Source organism: Rhinolophus ferrumequinum, chromosome 12, assembly GCF_004115265.2.
Source record: "Rhinolophus ferrumequinum isolate MPI-CBG mRhiFer1 chromosome 12, mRhiFer1_v1.p, whole genome shotgun sequence".
NCBI classification, from domain to species: Eukaryota; Metazoa; Chordata; class Mammalia; order Chiroptera; family Rhinolophidae; genus Rhinolophus; species Rhinolophus ferrumequinum.
The window spans coordinates 74,743,708-74,762,281 of NC_046295.1; the positions used below are offsets into that span (position 1 = coordinate 74,743,708).

The 18,574-nt window shown below is 38.0% G+C and overlaps 1 protein-coding gene across 5 annotated transcripts in view; it reads right to left on the reverse strand.

The window, feature by feature from the left end:
- SCAI (suppressor of cancer cell invasion) overlaps positions 1-18,574 on the reverse strand; it is a 114,835-nt gene that overhangs the window by 47,635 nt on the left and 48,626 nt on the right. For 4 of the 5 annotated variants that reach the window (XR_004424639.1, XM_033122777.1, XM_033122776.1 and 1 more), the window contains exon 3: positions 11,601-11,732. The exons of the other annotated variant lie outside the window; for it this stretch is intronic. Coding sequence is in view for 3 of the 4 variants with exons in the window: in XM_033122777.1 (XP_032978668.1) it covers positions 11,601-11,732 (132 nt within the window). In the remaining variant the exon portion in view is untranslated. The remainder of the gene's footprint in view (positions 1-11,600; positions 11,733-18,574) is intronic. 5 annotated transcript variants of the gene reach the window in all.

The following is an 18,574-nucleotide window of genomic DNA, read 5'->3' on the forward strand; positions in this document are numbered from 1 at the left end:
ATAATCATTGATTAGTGTGGTACACTTCTTAACAAGTCTGTGACTTGTCTTCGCATTTCTATTGATTTTTTTATGAGTTCTCAAATGTATCCATCTTTGTATTTCGTGCTTTTTCTTTTTAAAGAAATTCATCCATCTAATTATACAGTCTTTTAAGAGATGTAAAGTGTTAGCTTTCAAATTTAACCCTTTAATATAACTAAAATTGAGTTTCAGGTATGGATAACAAATTTTACCTGAACGATTTTTAAAAATATGTATCCTATGTAATATGATAGAACCAGAATTGCAGTCATCAATTATCCCTCATGCTTGTATCTCAGTTCTTTGTTTTATTCCGTTGATCTGTTTTTCTATTTCCTCATGAACATTCTAATAATTACTATAGCTTTATAATATGTCTGGCATGTTTCTTCTTTTTCAGGAGTGCCTTAGCTATTCTTGGTTCCTTGTACTTCCACATGAATTTTAAAATCAGCTTATCAAAGTTCTACAAAAAAAACCAAACAACATCCTATGGTAGATTTCTAATGAGGACTGAATGAATCTAAAGATTCTTTTGGGGAATTAACCCTTTTAAAACTAGTAATTTTTCATGTCAATAGTATCTCATTCCATTTATGTTGAAAATACTGACATTACATAAATTTTATAACATTTCCCATAAAGGTCTAATATTTCTTGGTTCATGTATTGCAGTATTTTTATTGCTTTTGTGAAAGGGAGCTCTATTTTTATTTTATTTTATTTTTTTAGGAAATAAGCAACAGGCTTGTTTATTAAACCCCTCAGAGGAAAAGCATGATGGAATAATAATAAATACATTTTTGAATACATGACATACAAAAATAAAGATCAACACACATCTGATTTTTGTTATGTCTTTAAAATATTATTTTATGGTGGAAAGTTTCAAACACATACAGAAGTGGAGAAGAGTCAAATGAACCCCCATGTGCCATCACCAGCTTCACAGATTATAAACTTAAGGGCCAATCCCTTCCACCCCAGCCCTTAGGTTGCCAGATACACTATAGTGTTTTTGTTTTGGGGCTCCCTACTCCTTTCCATCAGTGCAATTGTCTATCTCTGTGCTCTCTTCGTCTAAATCAATACCCCCTATGATCACCACATGCACTACTTTGAATTAAGAAATGCAAGCTGTATTTCAGAATGATCTCTGTAACTCAAATGTCTACTAAAATACTTAAAACAGATAAAACAAATGCTAAGTAGTATAAGGAAAGAATTTTAAAATATAAATTCTCTCCTTCAACCTAGGTTTTATTTTCAAGTATAAAAGAAATCCTTTATTTACCTCACATAACTAAATATGCTGAATATTCTTGGTAAAAGCTACCAATTTATAGAAAATTTGAGGGGAATTTTCTATAAATTGGTAGCTTTTACCAAGGGAAGAAGAGATGAATATTCTTTGGGGGAAGAGATGAATATTCTTCCAGATTTTATACATACAAAGTATTTGTGCATACAATGTTTGTCTTGTTTTGTAATGTAAACTTCTTTCATTTGCTACATCATTAAGATTTTCTCATATTAATATATACACACGTAGCACTGTGTATAATATACATACCTGTTTGGGATTGGCAGAAAGAGACACACACAAACCTGCTATATATTTTGTTTACTTAGTGAAGGAGGCATAATTTCATGGAAATGAGATAGCTATAGAGCACAAACAAATGCAATTTGTTTGTGCAGCTGTTCTCTTGCACCAGTGGCATATCAGGCTATTGGTGTCACGTGCCCTCAGTTAGGCAAGGTATATGCTGAAGACAGTAGACGGAAGGAGAAAACCTGGTTACTACATACAATTCTATCAAGTGCTAAGTATTATGAAGGCCAGAGAAAGTAATGTGAAATACGATCTGTATCATAAAGGAGCTGGTTATTTAAGGAGCTGGTTATTTAGTTAGCTAGAAAAGACTAACACATATACAGAAAAAGAGAAAAAACAGCACGTAAGTATAAATCACATGGTACTGAGTAAAAAGTATTAATAGAAGGATACAGACAAGAGATAAACTGAGGAGGGCTTGAGTAGTCAGGGAAACCTGCAAGAAAAAAGATTTGGATAGGCAAAAGAGTAAAAAAGAGATCATCAGAGAGAGAGAGAAATAAGATATTTAAAAGAAACAAAGGCAGTTACAAGCTAACAAAACTGTAGCACAAGTCTCAGCCAGACCTCACCCCTGCAACTGTGGACAGCTAGTGGTGGATGGCCTCCCTCAAAGTCCAGGAGTTGCCTGTCTGGCAGCTAGGGTGCTGGGTCATGTGTTTCTCATCATCCAATAGGCGACTTGGGTCTGTTGACATGAGGTTGCTTGCAAGGACCCCAAGAGCAGCAAAAGAGAGGGCATCTCAAACGTGCATTTTTCTTTTCAAGTTTGCATCAATTTGAACCATCCCATTGGCCAAAGCGCATCTCATGGCCAAGGCTGGAGTCAGTGCGAGAGGGGACGATTGCTCATGGGCTTGGATATCGGGAAGGGAATGATTCTTACAGAGACCTTATGTTTCTTTCTTAATTTTGAAAATAATATGTCTCTTGGAAAACAAAAGTACTATACAGAGTATAAAACAAAGTAAAAAATACCCTATTGTTTGTCCCCTCAATTCTAGTCCTCAGAAATAACTGCTGTTAAGAATGTATGTTCTATGCACATTTAAGTATATACGTGAGTTTTTCTATTGTTTTAAATAAATGGGATCAAACTATATATAATGTTCTATAACATGCGCATTTTTAACTTACAAATATATCAGGTTTCTTTAATACATGTGGGATTATATCAATACTTACTATGTATTAACATAATATAGTACATAATGAAGCAATTTATTTAACCAATCTCTCCTGATATGGAGGTTTACATTGTTTCCAATTTGTCCCTATTATAAATATGCTTCAATAAACATCTTCATCCTAATAAACTTGAATAATTATGTAATATGATTAAAAGGTAAATTTCTATAAGTGGAATTAATGAGTGAAGGAAGATTTGCATTTCTGCACCAGATGTTAAGAAAACGAGTAAAAACGCAAAAGGTTTTTCCTACCCGAAATTTTCAGGCACACACAGAAGAATGAGCTAGTAACTACATTTTTTAATCCATTTCCATTATCCTTATAAGTAGAAACTCATTTCAGACTACAGAAATAGGTTAACTATAGGTAATAGTTTCCACATTTATTGCAAGTCTTCATCCTTTTTACATTTCCATGGATCTCAAGTGAGAGGCTGCATTAGGAAGAGCCAATCAGATATTTAAAAACTGAAGTTACTGCTGGAATTTTTAAGACTTATCAAGTAGCTGCTGCTAGAAGACTGAATTATCATGTAGGAGCATTCAGCAGCAACCCCAACTTCATGAGAACTGACAACTCTTGGGTGCTCCTTTAAATAAAAGTACTGTGCAAAGTCTTCAGGCAAATTATCAAGTAAGCATTTGCCTGCCTGCAAGTTCCCTTAAGCTTCCCAAACCGACAAATTTAATAAACCTCAGTAACACATCCTATTAAGGGAGAAAACAGAACTAGAACTCAGTGCATTATTTCATGAGTAAGTTCAGGTGGTCAGTAGAAAGGGCTTTAGGAGAAGGGAATTTTGTATGAGGACTAAAAGCACATAAAAGGTGATCTAAAAGGCTAGAACAAGGCTCCTGACAGTAGGTTGTAATATACAAGTATTTTCTGATTTAGAGTGATGAACGAGATTGGCTAAATTCTGTACTATTTTCCTCAAAAGAATTTAGAACATCTACCCCTTCAAACTGCAGACTCACTATAAAGACAGCAATTTCTTTTTAGACATAGGGTTTAAAATTTTTTTAACTACCTGAAAGGTAAGTCCTCTGATCACCCTTTTTCTGATGAGACATATATTAAAACCACTATAATATGATTAGAGTCTAAAATTAACTAAGGTACTTTATAAAGAGCTTTAGATAAATTCCCCTAGTATGCAGTGCTTGACTCTGGTTTTAAACTCTGAATATATCATTTGGTCATTATTACTGTCAGTAGAGATGGGAAATTAATGGTGCATAGAATTAAATTAAATAGGGCTCTGTGAATTATCCCGCAAGCTAAACGACCTTATATTTCACATTCTGCAAAGGCACCTGGGTTACAAATTGGCTGTTCATCTTCTTTTTCCAAGGCTTGAGAGGAAATTGAAAGTATGACCCTGATCTCTCTCTTTTATTAAACCCTCAACTCTACCCACAAAAGTTGGGAGACTACAGTAGGAAGAAGTGCGGCGCAAATGATTAAACCTGATTCTCAGAGATGTTGCAAATGCAATGCTGAGAAGTCAAAACTTAGGAAAGCTCTTCCAAGTTTCTACAAGTCAGCCCTCTTTCCTAAACTGAATCAGCAAAGACGGTTGATGGCCACACCTAACATCCAAGTCCACAGGCACTTTTCCGTCCTCTTCCTGTCAGTCCTCTCTGTGGGTGACACTGATTACCGTGTCCTCACCACCTTGTAACCTCTCTTCTGTTTTTACTCTCTTACATTGGCTTCTCTTCCCTTAATCTGGTCCTTAAATGCTCTGCTTCTCCAGGATGTATGTGTGTATTTGTAAATGAGGATCAGAGAGCTTAAGTGGGTTGCCTGGGAACTCACGACCAGTAAATGACTGAGCCAATTCAAACCTTCTGACCCCTAATCTAATGTTCTCTCCTTTCCACGATATGAAAAAAACAATCTTGATTTTGATTCCACATTAGCAACGTTCTTCTCTGGGAGTTCATTCTGCTCCCCAGGTCTTGGGATGCTGGTGACCTCCAACAAAGCTGTGGTGGAAGGCCAGGAGTAACTCACCCTCGCTGTTCATGTGCATACCAGACACAACTGTGCTTGGGACTTATAAAGCTCCATTGAGCATTTCCTTGTTTTAACACAAGCATTTAAAAGAAATCCACTGGCACACTTGGTTTTCAAATTGAGGTTTAGGAATGGATCTGTGAGTTTGAAAGTGCTAGGGCTAGGCCCAGACTGGTAGAAACCTGAGTGTTTCCTCTAGGGGAGGACACCTTCAGGATAAAACTGCACTGAAGAGGGAGCAAAGCTTTTTTTGAATGAGGGATGGAGAGAGAGAAAATGCACTGAGTGTCTGATTAGCTGGAAGGTAGATATCCTATTTGTCTTTGTATCCTGCCCTTAGACCCTAGCCAAGCGTCCACAATGGTGCTGGCCCACAGAAAGCACTTAGTACATTGTTCCATTCCTAAGGATGGTTTATGACTTTGAAGAGCTTTGAATAATCGCCTCCCCGTTTTAAACATGCCAAGACAAACTAAAGCTATGGAATGGCATCTCCTCTTCCTGTGAACCAGCTCCAGGGGAAGTATCAAAATTCTTACATTTAGAAATGAAGCGATTGTTACAATAAATTTATTTTCTAATGGCACCTTGCTTGGAGAAAAGAAGGTTGCCAAATTTTAAAATCCACTCCCCCTCTAAGATGTTCGCACCTCATAACCTCCCTTGTCCCATCAAATGTTCATGGCTGTCTTATAGATGATGATACCAAAGGATCTCTACAAGAGTGGATTCCTCTGAGAAGCCAGAAGATGAGGGCAAGAAGCCAGGAAGCCAACTGTTGCCATTCCTAGAGTCAAGCATTTGCCTGTGGTACCTCCAGAGAACAGGCTGTCAGAGCTCCCCTGAGATTTGGGGGATCCTTACTCCTATACTGAGGAAAAACTTCCCTGAAGCAGCATTTCCCAAATTAGAATCCATCATATTAACATAGGCTATTTAACTGACAAAGCTTTGGTTGTTTTCGTCTGAAAGCTGAGAAAACAGACACTAATGAGGTTGTTTTGAGCCTTTAATGAAATCCAGGGTACTTAAAATATCTTTCTTTTTCCTGTTTACACTACTTCTAGAGGACCTTAAAAACTAAGCACAAATACCCTAACCAATAGCTGATCTAGCTTCCACTAGCAACTTACAAGGTAGAGATGCCACTCTTTCTTTCTAGCCAGGCCTGACAATTAAGATAGTAGAGACAGCTAACCTACAAGACCAGGTTCTACTGAGCATTGATAGTTAAAAATAACTAATGAGAAATGTGCTAATCTATTTTGTTGTTTTAATAGTTTGGTATGGCATTAAAATCACTGATTTTCCTGGATTCCAGGGAAATAGTGGCAGCATAATTTTGAATCTACTCAGATACATTCCAGAAACAGACAGAACTACTTAGATAACAAACCCCAAAGCCCACAGACATTTTCAGCAAAAGTAAGCATTACGGGCTGAATTCTGTCACCCTCAAATTAATATGTTGAAGTCTTAACCCTCAGTACCTCAGAATGTGACTGCCTTTGGAGATAGGACCCGTAAAGAGGTAATTAATTAAAACGAGGCCTTTATGATGGACCCTAATCTGACTCGTGTCCCTTTCAGGAGGCGGTTAGGACACAGAGGGACACACCAAGGGTGTAAAGGAGGAGAAGACAGCAAGAAAATGGCCTTCTGCAAACCACGGAGAGAGACCTCCGAAGGACAAGCATGCTGACACCTTGATCTTGGACTTCCAGCCTCCAGAATGTGAGACAATAAATTTCTGTTGTTTAGGCCGCCCAGTTTGTCATACTTTGTTATGACAGCCAGAGCAAACTAATATCGTAAATGATAAGATATCCCTCAAATCCCAAAGTACAGGTGGGCGAGGAGAAATCACCAACAGCCAAGACCCTCAGGCCACTGGCATCTGTACAAGAGACAGAGGAAATAAATGGGGACATGTGATGGACCTGTGGAGAAGAGAACCCCAAAATAGCCAATATGTAATCACCAGACAGCACAATGAGCCATTCTGAGAACAGAAGCTAAAAGTGGGAGGAACTTTGCCTGAGCCAATAGCCACTGTGGCTTCCAAGTACTTGAAATGTGGAGAATCTGAACCGAAATGTGTGTAACTGTAAAATAGTGTACTTCAAAGACCCAGTATGAAAAAAAAGACTGTAAAAGATCTCAATATTTTTTCTATATTGATTACACGTTGACATAAAATATTCTGCATATAATGGATCAAATAATTTCACTTTCTTCTTTACACATTCTTTAAGTCTGGCTGCTAGAAAATTTTAAATCACATGTGTGGCTCACATTAAATTTTGATTAGTCAATGCTTCTCTAGATAGTGCCATCAAGATACCTACTGCACTCTGGTGGCAGTCTACCTCAAACGCAAGTGCAATTGTTTTGAGTGGGAAGACACAGAAAATGAAAGTATTCAGCACAAGCTTTTACAGACGATTTAGGGTATCATCTCTGAATAACATATACCTTACTATTACCAGTTTGCAGAACTTGCCTCTAGGAAAGTATTAATTGTTTGAAGGAGGAGGAGAAGGAAGATGGAGGGGAAGAAAAAGAGAGGGGAGGGAGAGGAAGGAGAGGGCGAGGTGGGGAGGAAGTGTGCGTCAGTGGAGCAAACTGAATTTCTCAGTTATCTTTTTCTATTTAGGAACCCGGGCTAACTAAAAAGAGGCTTTTAAAGAAAGCACTGTAGACGATTTCTTCTTTAATTTGAAACATTTGGAGAATACTTAACAAATATAATTTCTGCAATGATTTTTATGTAAGACCATTACAGTTCACTTTAGCACACATCTCGGTAAATACACACATTCATGGGCTCCCACACTTATTTTGGCTTTGTGTATTTGCTCCGCTGGAGTCAAATAATTAGTGACTTGGGGGCCTCTGCTGTTTCAAAGCACCCAAAGTCATGGGTATCACTGGGAGACACAGCTGTGTATCTCCAATCCATGTCTCAAGATGCTGCTTTATATAATCCCAGCAAGTATTCCATGCTGCTTCATCACCATGGTAACCAGAACCCTGCAAGCACTTGGGCTTTGATCATTTTCTGACAGTATTCAAAGCTTTTTCTAACACTTCATTACTACTGTAACTACATGCAAGAGCTACTATAAGCCCAACACCACTCATTTTATCCATTTCTCACTCTCTGGACTATGTTTTCCTACACAGAGAGAAGAGCTTATTTATCATGCACATATTATCCAAAGGTATTTTCAGTCAAGAAAAATACTCCATTAAGATATTCACAGCTGGGAAATTGAAAAGTCTCTGACAACTTGAATGAATGGCTTAATATAAAGCGCAAAAACACACCTTCAAGAATAACAAGGGAATTTATTATATCCAAATAAGGCATTATATAGAAAGTCTGAAGCTTTTCATCCACTGAAATGCACTTTTTCACTCTGTTCAAAAAGAGTAAAAAAGTCCAAGTGAGAGGGAACGCAAGGGGTGGCTGAGGTATTTCTTTATCCAAGTACAAGCCACATGGATGTGTTTAATGTGGAAGAAACAAATACACTTGTGTGTACTTTTCTGCAAGTATATTACACTGCAATAATAAGTGTAATAGCCACTTTGTGAACTCAGGAAAGACAGAAAAAACACAAAGGAAAACTAGCCAAAAGATAAGCATGAACAGTGAAAGGAATGCCGGGAAAGAAGAACCAATGTTCAAAGCTGATGCTTTTCCAGCTGAATTCTCACTTTATCCCATTTCCCCTAAGTTTCAAGGCTGGTCTAGAACCACTACTAATGTATTTCTTGTTCTCTGTAAGCACTCTGTAAGATCCTGTTCTTCTATTCAGACCTACCCAAATATAAGGGATGGAGCAGTAAAAAAAAAAAAGAAACAAACAAAAAAACACCCTTCTTTTAATTATTCCCAAAGAAATATCTATTTCAAAAGAAAGCCATAAAAACGAACACTTGAAAATAGAAAGGTATTTAAATTTACATAACTCAAGAGTGGTCATGGAGGATTCACTGGAGACATTTTCTGAAATTGCCAAAAAAAAGAAGAGAGATGAAAATCAAAAGACAGTAGATGGTTACAGAGGATTTAGACTGGATAGTCATCTAAGCATTACAAGTATAAATAAGGAAGGGAGGCACAAGGAAGAAAAAAATTAAAGAAATACAATAATAAACTGAAAAAATATTTTCTGATTTAAAAATGCCTAAGGTCTCAGACCACACACAAAAATTAACTCACAACGGTTTACAAACCTAAATGTAAGGGGTAAAACCAAAAAACTCTTAGAAGAAAACACAGGAGAGAATCTTGGTGACCTCAGGTTAGGCAACAATTTCTTAGATATGATACCAAAAGTACAAATGATGAAACAAAAGAATGACAAGTTGGACTTTATTAAAATTAAAAGCTTCTGTGCTTCAAAGGACACCATCAAGAAATGAATAGACAGGGACAGCTCAGTGGCTCAGGTGGTTGGAGCTCCATGCTCCTAACTCCGAAGGCTGCGGTTCAATTCCCACATGGGCCAGTGGGCTCTCAATCACAAGGTTTCCAGTTCAATTCCTCGAGTCCCGCAAGGGATGGTGGGCTCCGCCCCCTGCAACTAAGATTGAACACAGCACCTTGAGCTGAGCTGCCTCCCGGATGGCTCAGTTGGCTGGAGCACGGGCTGTTAACCACAAGGTTGCCGGTTCGACTCCCGCAAGGGATGGTGGGCTGCGCCCCCTGCAACTAGCAACAGCAACTGGACCTGGAGCTGAGCTGCGCCCTCCACAACTAAGACTGAAAGGACAACAACTTGAAGCTGAACGTGCGGCAACCTCCACAACTGATATTGAAAGGACAACTTGACTTGGGAAAAAAAAAAAAAGTCCTGGAAGTACACACTGTTCCCCAATAAAGTACTGTTCCCCTTCCCCAATAAAATCTTAAAAAAAAAAAAAATGAATAGACAATCCAAAAATGAAATATGTATTTGCAAATCATTACATCTTACTTACAAGGGACTTGTATCCAGAACACAAAGAGAACAACTACAACTTAAAAAAAAAAGATAACCCAATTTGAAAAATGGTCAAAGGATTAGAATAGACATTTCTCCAAAGAAAACATAAAAATGGCCAATAAGCACATGAAAAGATACTGAACATCATTGGTAATTCGAGAAAAACATATCAAAACCACAATGAGATACAACTTCACACCCACTAGGATGGTTATCACCAAAAAGACACACAACAACAAGTGTTGGTAAGGATGTGGAGAAAATGAAACCCTCATACATGCAGCCTCTTTGAAAAACAAAAACAGTCTCGACCTTCCTCAAAAGGTTCAATGCAGAGTACATGACCCAGCAATTGCATTCCTAGGTATATATACTCAAAAGAACTGAAAACATATGTCCATATAAAATCTCATACAACAATGTTCATAGCAGTATTATTAAAAACAACCAAAAAGTACCAAATAACTCAAATGTCGATGATTGGATAAACAAAATGTGGTAAATCTGTACAATGGAATATTAATCTGTAATGAAAGGAATGAAGTATTGATACATGTTGCTACATAGGTGAACCTCAAAAATCTTGTATTTAGTGAAAGAAGCCAGTCACAAAAGATCACATATATTGTATGATTCCACTTATATGAAATATCGTAATAGGTAAACCCAGAGAGTCAGAAAGTAGATGGGGTTAGGAGGTGGGAGGATTAGGGAGTCACTGCTAACGGGAAGGAGGTTTCTTTTGCGGGTCATTAAATATTCTAAAATTAGATTGCGGCAATAGTTGCACAACTCTATAAATGTATTAAACCACATAATTGCAAACTTTGAATGGGTGAATTTTTCTTGTATTTGAAATACAGCTCCATAAACCAGAGTGGGAGAAGGAGAAGAAGGGGTGAGAGTTATTATAACTATGATAATGTTTTAAGAGTTGAGAATAAAGGAGTTTGGGAACCACGTGCCAGAAGTTACAGTAGAATTTTTCACGCAAACTTTTCAATAGTTTCTTACTCTTCAAATCTACCATCCCTTAACTTTTTTGTTTGCCTTAATTTCAACAGGCACATGGAGATTTATGGGAAATCTGTTTAACAGATATGCTAAATCTTAGGCTTGGGTTTGTAGTTTCATAATTTCCTCACTGAGTATTTGAGGGCAGGCGCCGTTAGTTTTATCTTTGGGTTATCTGTACCCAATACAGAATGTGGCACATACTGGGGAGCCAAGTAAATGCTGAATAAATAAAACATACCTGGATAATAATGGGGAAACAAGAAAAAAAAAAGTCTTAAGTATGCAACTTAGAAAGTTTACAACATTCTAGGAAAAAAAGACTTAAAACCTGGGAATACGTATTGGGGTAATTTCTGGAATGTGAATAGTTGAAAGAAAATAATTCTTTAAAAAAATGCAATTAAGCTATAAAGCAAAAAAAAAAAAAAAAAGCTCATCTCAAAGATCTCTTCTGTTGCACAAAACAGGAAGCAGCAGAGTGAGGAGTAAGGACACTGTCTTTGGAATTCTTTATTTAACTAATGTTCACGAAGCACCTGCAAGGGGCAAGACCCTGGCTTAGGTACCAGCGAGACCGTGACAAACAGGGTTCTGCTCTCAGAGACGTTTCATTTTAATGAAGGAAGACATCCTAAGCCAATAAATAACTTTCAGAAACTTACCATGCATCAGCCATGGGGAAAAAAATACAGAACTATTGACAAGTTTAAAGGTATCAAGACTCCACTAACCTTAACCCATTGAACAGCTGCTTAGATTTATCCAGAAGATAACAAAAATCTGTAACTGTTTTCCTCTCTCCCTGTGGGATGTCATCTTCAGCACCTCCAGAGGACATGATTTCTTTAAGAGCAAATTCAGTCCTGTAAGAAAACATGTGTCCATTTACCAGGTAGATGAAAATAAAAGGAGAAACAGACCTTATTTATATCATCTGAGAGCATTTTTTTCCAAGATAGAGAATTCTTCTGATTACAGTCAAAATAAGTGTAAGATGGTGTGAGAGAACTGACAATCTCATATTGTCAGTGGGACTGAAAATTGGTACATCCATCTTGGAAAATAATTTTTAGAATATTCTTTCATCCAAAAAATATCATTTGAATGCCTATTATGTTCCAGGCACTCCTTTACATGGATAAGAATCAAAAATGTTGAATCGTTTCACCTTCTGTGTTTCCCCAAAAATAAGTCCTACCCGGACAATCAGCTCTAATGCGTCTTTTGGAGCAAAAATTAATATAAGACCCGGTCTTATTTTACTATAAGACCCGGTATAATATAATATAATATAATATAATATAATATAATATAATATAATATAATACTAGATCTTATATTAATTTTTGCTCCAAAAGATGCATTAGAACTGACTGTCCAGCTAGGTCTTATTTTCGGGGAAACAGGGTATTTATCTATTTAATCCATTCTGTAAATCCATCTTGGGAAATGATGCTACAAGTGGAAAATATCCTTAAAGATATTTATTTTAGTATCGTAATATTTAAAAACTGATAACCTAAAGTACCAGAAGGAAATGGTTAGGTACTTCATAGGACGCTAACGACTGCACTCTATCCTATCACTTAGTTATATTTAAGATGATAAGGCAATATGGGAACATCTCAATACAAAGAGATATAAAAATCACACCCACCCACACAAACACCACAGAGGTATGCTTTAAAGCTGTATTTTATTGAATCCAAACTCTTTTCATATGTAATCAATCACTTTAAAAAGAGCAAGTTGCCAGGCAGTATATATAGTATGAACCTATAATAAGCACACACAAAAAAATCATTTGTGTTAACACACGGACAGAAATCCCTGGAACAACATAAGGAAATCTGGTCCCAGTACAGGGAGAACAAATAAGCAGAGCAGACAAGGGCCACACACCAGAGATGGGAGTCAGGATGTGGTGCAGTTGTTTTGCTACATACTTTCCTTTCCAATATTGTCTTGAAGGCAATTGTGGTTGCAGGTCAAGGAAATTGTTAGCAAGCCTAGAACTCTGAAGGGGCTGCAGGGTGACATGGGTGGCACTGGTGCCAGCTGGTGGGGAAGTAGTTTACAACATGAACGGATGTACTGGATGGTCCCCTTGCATGTCCACATGTGCCCTCTTCCCACCACCTCTTTCCACAATCCATGGACTAGGGTTTTGAAGAGAGGGAAACAGTCTTGAAAAGCGCTGAGCCTGGGAAGGGGTTTCACACTGTAATGATCCTGGGTACGAGCCCTTCCCCCACCCAACCTCAACCTTCATTCTCTAAACCCAGGAGGAGAGAAACAAAGTAGGTACAAACCAGACTGCAGCTTTCTCCACCCCACTTCATGTACCTCATGAGCCAAGGATATGGCAGCTCACAGGAGAAGAACAGAAAATGAAAAGTTAAAAATAAAATTCAATAAAGAAGGATATTAGAAATAAAGCAGGAAGAAAATGTCACAAGGAAGGAAACAAAAATACTGCGTATGAAAATATAATCACTGAAATAAACTTAATAGATAGATTGAAGAAGAAAAAGGATATAGTTGAATAAATTAATAAGCTAAAATATCAGGTTTAAGGTAATCTGCCAAAGAACATCAGGAAGAAACAAAATACATAAAAGAAAAATCAAGAGATATGGAACAGAAATGAAGGAAATCAGCATCTACACAATAGTAGTGTGTGTGTGTGTGTGTGTGTATACACACACACACACACACATATGGAGAGAAAGAGAGAGAGAGAAACAAACACATGGGGGTAATGAAATATTTGCAGAGATAAACTTCTGTAAATTTCTCAGCATTAGAAAAAATACAAGACCTCAACAAAAAGGGCTCAAAGAATAAATAAAAAGAAAAGAAACAAAAAGATAAAGAAATAATCCTATAGCTAGAAACATTAAAGTGAAATTTAAGAATTCCTGAGAAGCCCTCTCCCTTTCCTGAACAATCCAGTCCTGTGGCCATTAGATGGGGCAGAGCACAGCTGGTGTCCACACAGTGGGCAGCCTGCATGGGTATCAGAGCCCAACTGTGAGGAGACCAATCACACCCACAACAAAGGGCCAGCTTGCACAGGATGGTAGAGCCAGAGTGAGCTGAGGAGGGCATCCATGAGGGGGAGAACAGGGAGGGAGTGAGAGCCCAAGCAGGGTGAGGAGGGCATCTCCACCTGGCAGGGTTTTGAGGCAGCAACAGGAGATCTGTCATATATAGGAGGATTCGTCACATAAGAAAATCTATTATGGACAATCAGAACCAGAGTTCTCTCTATAAAAGAAGGGACACACAAATATGGAAAGGGAAAAGGTTAGAATGAACTCTATAGATTGAAACCAAAGGTATGAATGAACTAATGGATTTTTTAAAAGGTGCATTAGACGTGTGGGGTGTGTATGTGTGTGTGCATGCATAAGCACACACACATACTCCCTAGCTCTGTGAATCTGTCTGCTGAGAGGGCCTTGGAGAAGGGACCACCTCGACTCCCCAAAGGTATGAACATATCTAGCACCCAAACCTTGGATTTTGTAATACCATCCTCCAATAAAGGGAGCCAGAGCTTCTTGGAGAATTGTAACTGGATAATTAGAGCACTGGGGCAGAAAAAGTACAAGATGAATCTGGAATATCCTATGCCAGAGAGCAAGAAGTGCTCAAAGATGACAAAGACATGTCAAAAGGACAACAGAGCTAAGTGTACATCAATGATGGATGAATTATAAAGAAAATGTGGTATATATACACAGTGGAATATTATTTACCCATAAAAAGGGGAAATCCTGTCATCTGCAACAACATGGATAGACCTAGAGGGCATTATGATGAGTGAAATAACTCAGAGAAAGACAAATACCATGATCTCACTTCTACGTGGAATCTAAAAAACCAGAACTCAGAAGAGAGAACAGATTGTTGGTTGCTGGAGGTGGAGGACAGGCAATGGTGGAAAAGGGTGAAGGTGGCCAAAGAGTACAAACTTCCAGTTATAAGGTAAATAAGTTTTACAGCATGGTGACTACAATTAACAATACTGTATTGTATATTTGAAAGTTGCTAAGGAAGTACATCTTAAAAGTTCTCATCCCAAGAAAAAAAACACCTGTAGCTACATTAGGTGATAAATGTTAACTAAACTATTGTTGTAATCATTTCACACTATATACATACATCAAATCATTGTACACCTTAAACTAATACAATGTTATACGGCAATGATATCTCAATAAAACTGGAATAAAATAGGGGCGTCCCGATGGCTCAGTTGATTAGAGCGCGAGCTATGAACAACAGGGCTGCCGGTTCAATTCCCACGTGGGCCAGTGAGCTGAGCCCTCCACAACTAGACTGAAGACAACGAACTGCCGTTGAGCTTCTGGAGGGGCGGCTGGATGGCACAGTTGGTTAGAGTGCAAGCTCTCAACAACATGGTTGCTGGTTCGATTCCCACATGGGCTGGTGGGCTGCACCCCCTGAAACTAAACACTGAAAATGGCGACTGGACTTGGAGCTGAGCTGCGCCCTCCACAACTAGATTGAAGGACAATGACTTGGAGCTGATGGGCCCTGGAGAAACACACTGTTCCCCGATACTCCCCAATAAAATTTTTAAAAAAGCCCAAAACTGGAAATAAAATAAAAATAAATGAAGCATCAAAAAAGGGGGGTAGGCATAGGATCCAGAGCTACCATTGGCCAAACTGGGGATAATTTCAGGAGAAACAAATAACGATAGTAACCAATTATAACCTACTGCATAAAATAAGAAACCATGAAGCAATACTGATATAAATAAATAAGTGAATGAATGGAAAGTTTGATAATGAATGTGATAGTCTCAGAGTACTTCTCCACAAAATACAGACTAATTCCAAAAGGAAAAAGTAACTGCACAGCCGTGACACCTGGCAGACACCACCTTGATCAATGATCAAAGTGAAGATCATTAGTCATCAGGCAAATCAAAGTCCTGCCCCACCTGACAGGTTGCAATGAGAAGTGAGGTTCCTGTTAAAGACCTTAACTTGAATCTCATCAGGAGGAAACAGACAAATCCAAGTTGGGAGGTCAAATTCAAGGCTGACCTGATTATATTTCTACTGAACAAATATAAAGGTATCAGATGATATAAACCCTTGCATGGAACTTTCAAAAGAACCAAGAGAAATTTATTAGAATTAACCAGTGAGGTTAGCAAAATTGTTATATATAAGGTGAATATAAAAAAGGCCAACTGTATTTCTATATCCCCAAGAACAAATAATTAGAAAGTGAAACTTAGACATACAATAGCACCAAATAATATCAAGTAGGTAAGCATAAATACAGTGCATCTGTATAAGACCTCATCACAAAAAATTGTAAAACCCTGAGAGATATATTAAAGACGACTTACAGAAAATTAAGAATATGTCATTTTTTTTACTGGAAGCCTCAAAATTGTAAAGATTATCAGTTCTCCCCAAATCGGTCTATAGATGCAATGGATTCAGTGCAATACGAATCAAAACCTCAACAGACTTATGGAAATGGACAAGTTGATTCTATAATTTCTATGGAAATGCAAAGAACCGACAGCAGCTAAAATAATCTCAGAGAACAAGATGGGAGGACTTATTCTACTGGATGGAAAGCTCCAGGGTGGAAGACCGTGGTATTGGGGCCAGAAGAGAAAAACAGACCAATAGAACAGAATCACAAGTTGGGAAACAACCCACATATACATAAATACTTGATTTGTGACAAAAGTGGCACTATATATATAGCAATGAGGAAAAATGGTTTTATCTGGAGCAGCTGGTTAGCTCAGTTGGTTAGAGCGCGGTGCTCTTAATAACAAGGTTGCTGGTTCGATCCCCACATGGGCCACTGTAAGTGGCGCCCGCCACAACTAGATTGAAACAACTCCTTGACTTGGAGCTGATGGGTCCTGGAAAAATACTTAAAAAAAAAAATAAATTTTTTCAAAATTTATCAAAAATAAAGAAAGAAAAAGAAGAAGAGCCAGTGCTGGGTCTGCCGGATGAGGATATCTAAATTAAAAGAAAAGACAGGAACCCTCATTCCTGCCTACACCTTACACAAATTCTAGGTAGACTGTGGATGTAAAGGCAAAAGATAAAATAAAATAGTTCTTAGATAATAATATAGGAAACCATCTTCCTGACCCTGGGGTAAAACAAGATTTCTTAAGGTCAACAAAAGCACTCATCATGAAGGAAAAATTGGACCATTTTAAAAACCAAGTACTGGGCGGCCAGTAAGCTCATTTGGTTAGAGCGTGGTGCTAATAACACCAAGGTTGCCGGTTCCATCCCCGCATGGGCCACTGTGAGCTGCGAAATCCTTAAAAAAAGAAAAATCCAAGTACTGTGTTCATTAAGACACCATTAGCAAAGTGAAAAGACAAGCCACAGAGTAAAAGAAGGTATTTGCAATAAATATATTTGACAAAGGACTTGCAATCAAAAAAAATGAAGCGCCTCTATCAGGCAGTAAGAAACAAACCAATCAAAAGGTCCAATAAACAGGGTCAGAGTGGGTTAAGGCCAAAGGCAACAGGCAAACCAAAGGCTGCTGACCGGCATTAGTCATCATGGAAATGCAAATTAAAGCCAAAATGAGATACTACTACCTAGTATCTCAAATATTTTTTAAAAAAACCTGACAATCCCCAGTGTGGGAAGAATGTACAGCAACAGGAACCACTAGAAAACTATTTAGGAGTATCCGCTAAAACGGAACCTTTGACTCTTTGAAGGGAGGGATGGAGAGAGGAAAAACACCAGACCCAGATCATTTCACAAGTTTTAAATCAAACGTTTAAAAAACACATTAACATTGAATATACTTTCCTCCCCACATTCATTTTAATAAAGCTAACACAGCCTTGACACCCAAACCATGTAAGGGCAACAGAAAAAAGCAAAATTATAAGCCAAAGTCCATATTACATAAACAAGCTGTTATGACCTCAAATGTTTGTAATATTAATGGGTCATAGATAATTGAAATTTTAATATAATAGCAAACACAATGTCACCAGTTTACTAAAAAATAAATGGTAAATTAAGACTTATGAGTGAAATACATATATGTACGTATCAACATCAATTATGTGGGGAAAATACACATGGAAATCTATAAACAAGGTCAGTTCTATGGACATTTATGGGAGGCATGTATGTAAACACACATCAGTAAGAATAAAACAGACAAAGGACATATATTGTTGTGGGTTGAATTGTGTCCCCCCAAAAGATGTTGAGGTCCTAACCCCTTGTACCTATGAATGTGGCCTTATTAGGAAATAGGGTGTTTGCCGATGTAACTAAGAAGTAAGTTAACATGAGGTCACACTGGAATACGGTGAGTCCTTAATCCAATATGACCACTGTCTTTATAAGCGGAGGAGGAGAGATGGAGAGACAGACACCCACAGAGAGGAGAATGCCACGTGAAGACAGACAGACAGGGAAGATGGCCATGTACAGAAGGCACAGACTGGAGTTTATGTGGCTGCAAGTCACGGAACGCCAAGGACAGCTGGCAACCACCACAAGCTGGGGAAAGGACATGGAACAGATTCTCCCTGTGACTTTGTAAAAAGGAACCAATTGTACCAAAAGCGTGACTTTGGACTTCCGGCCTCCTGACGTGTGAGAGCAGACTTCTTTGTTTTAAGCCACCCAGTTTGTGATAATGT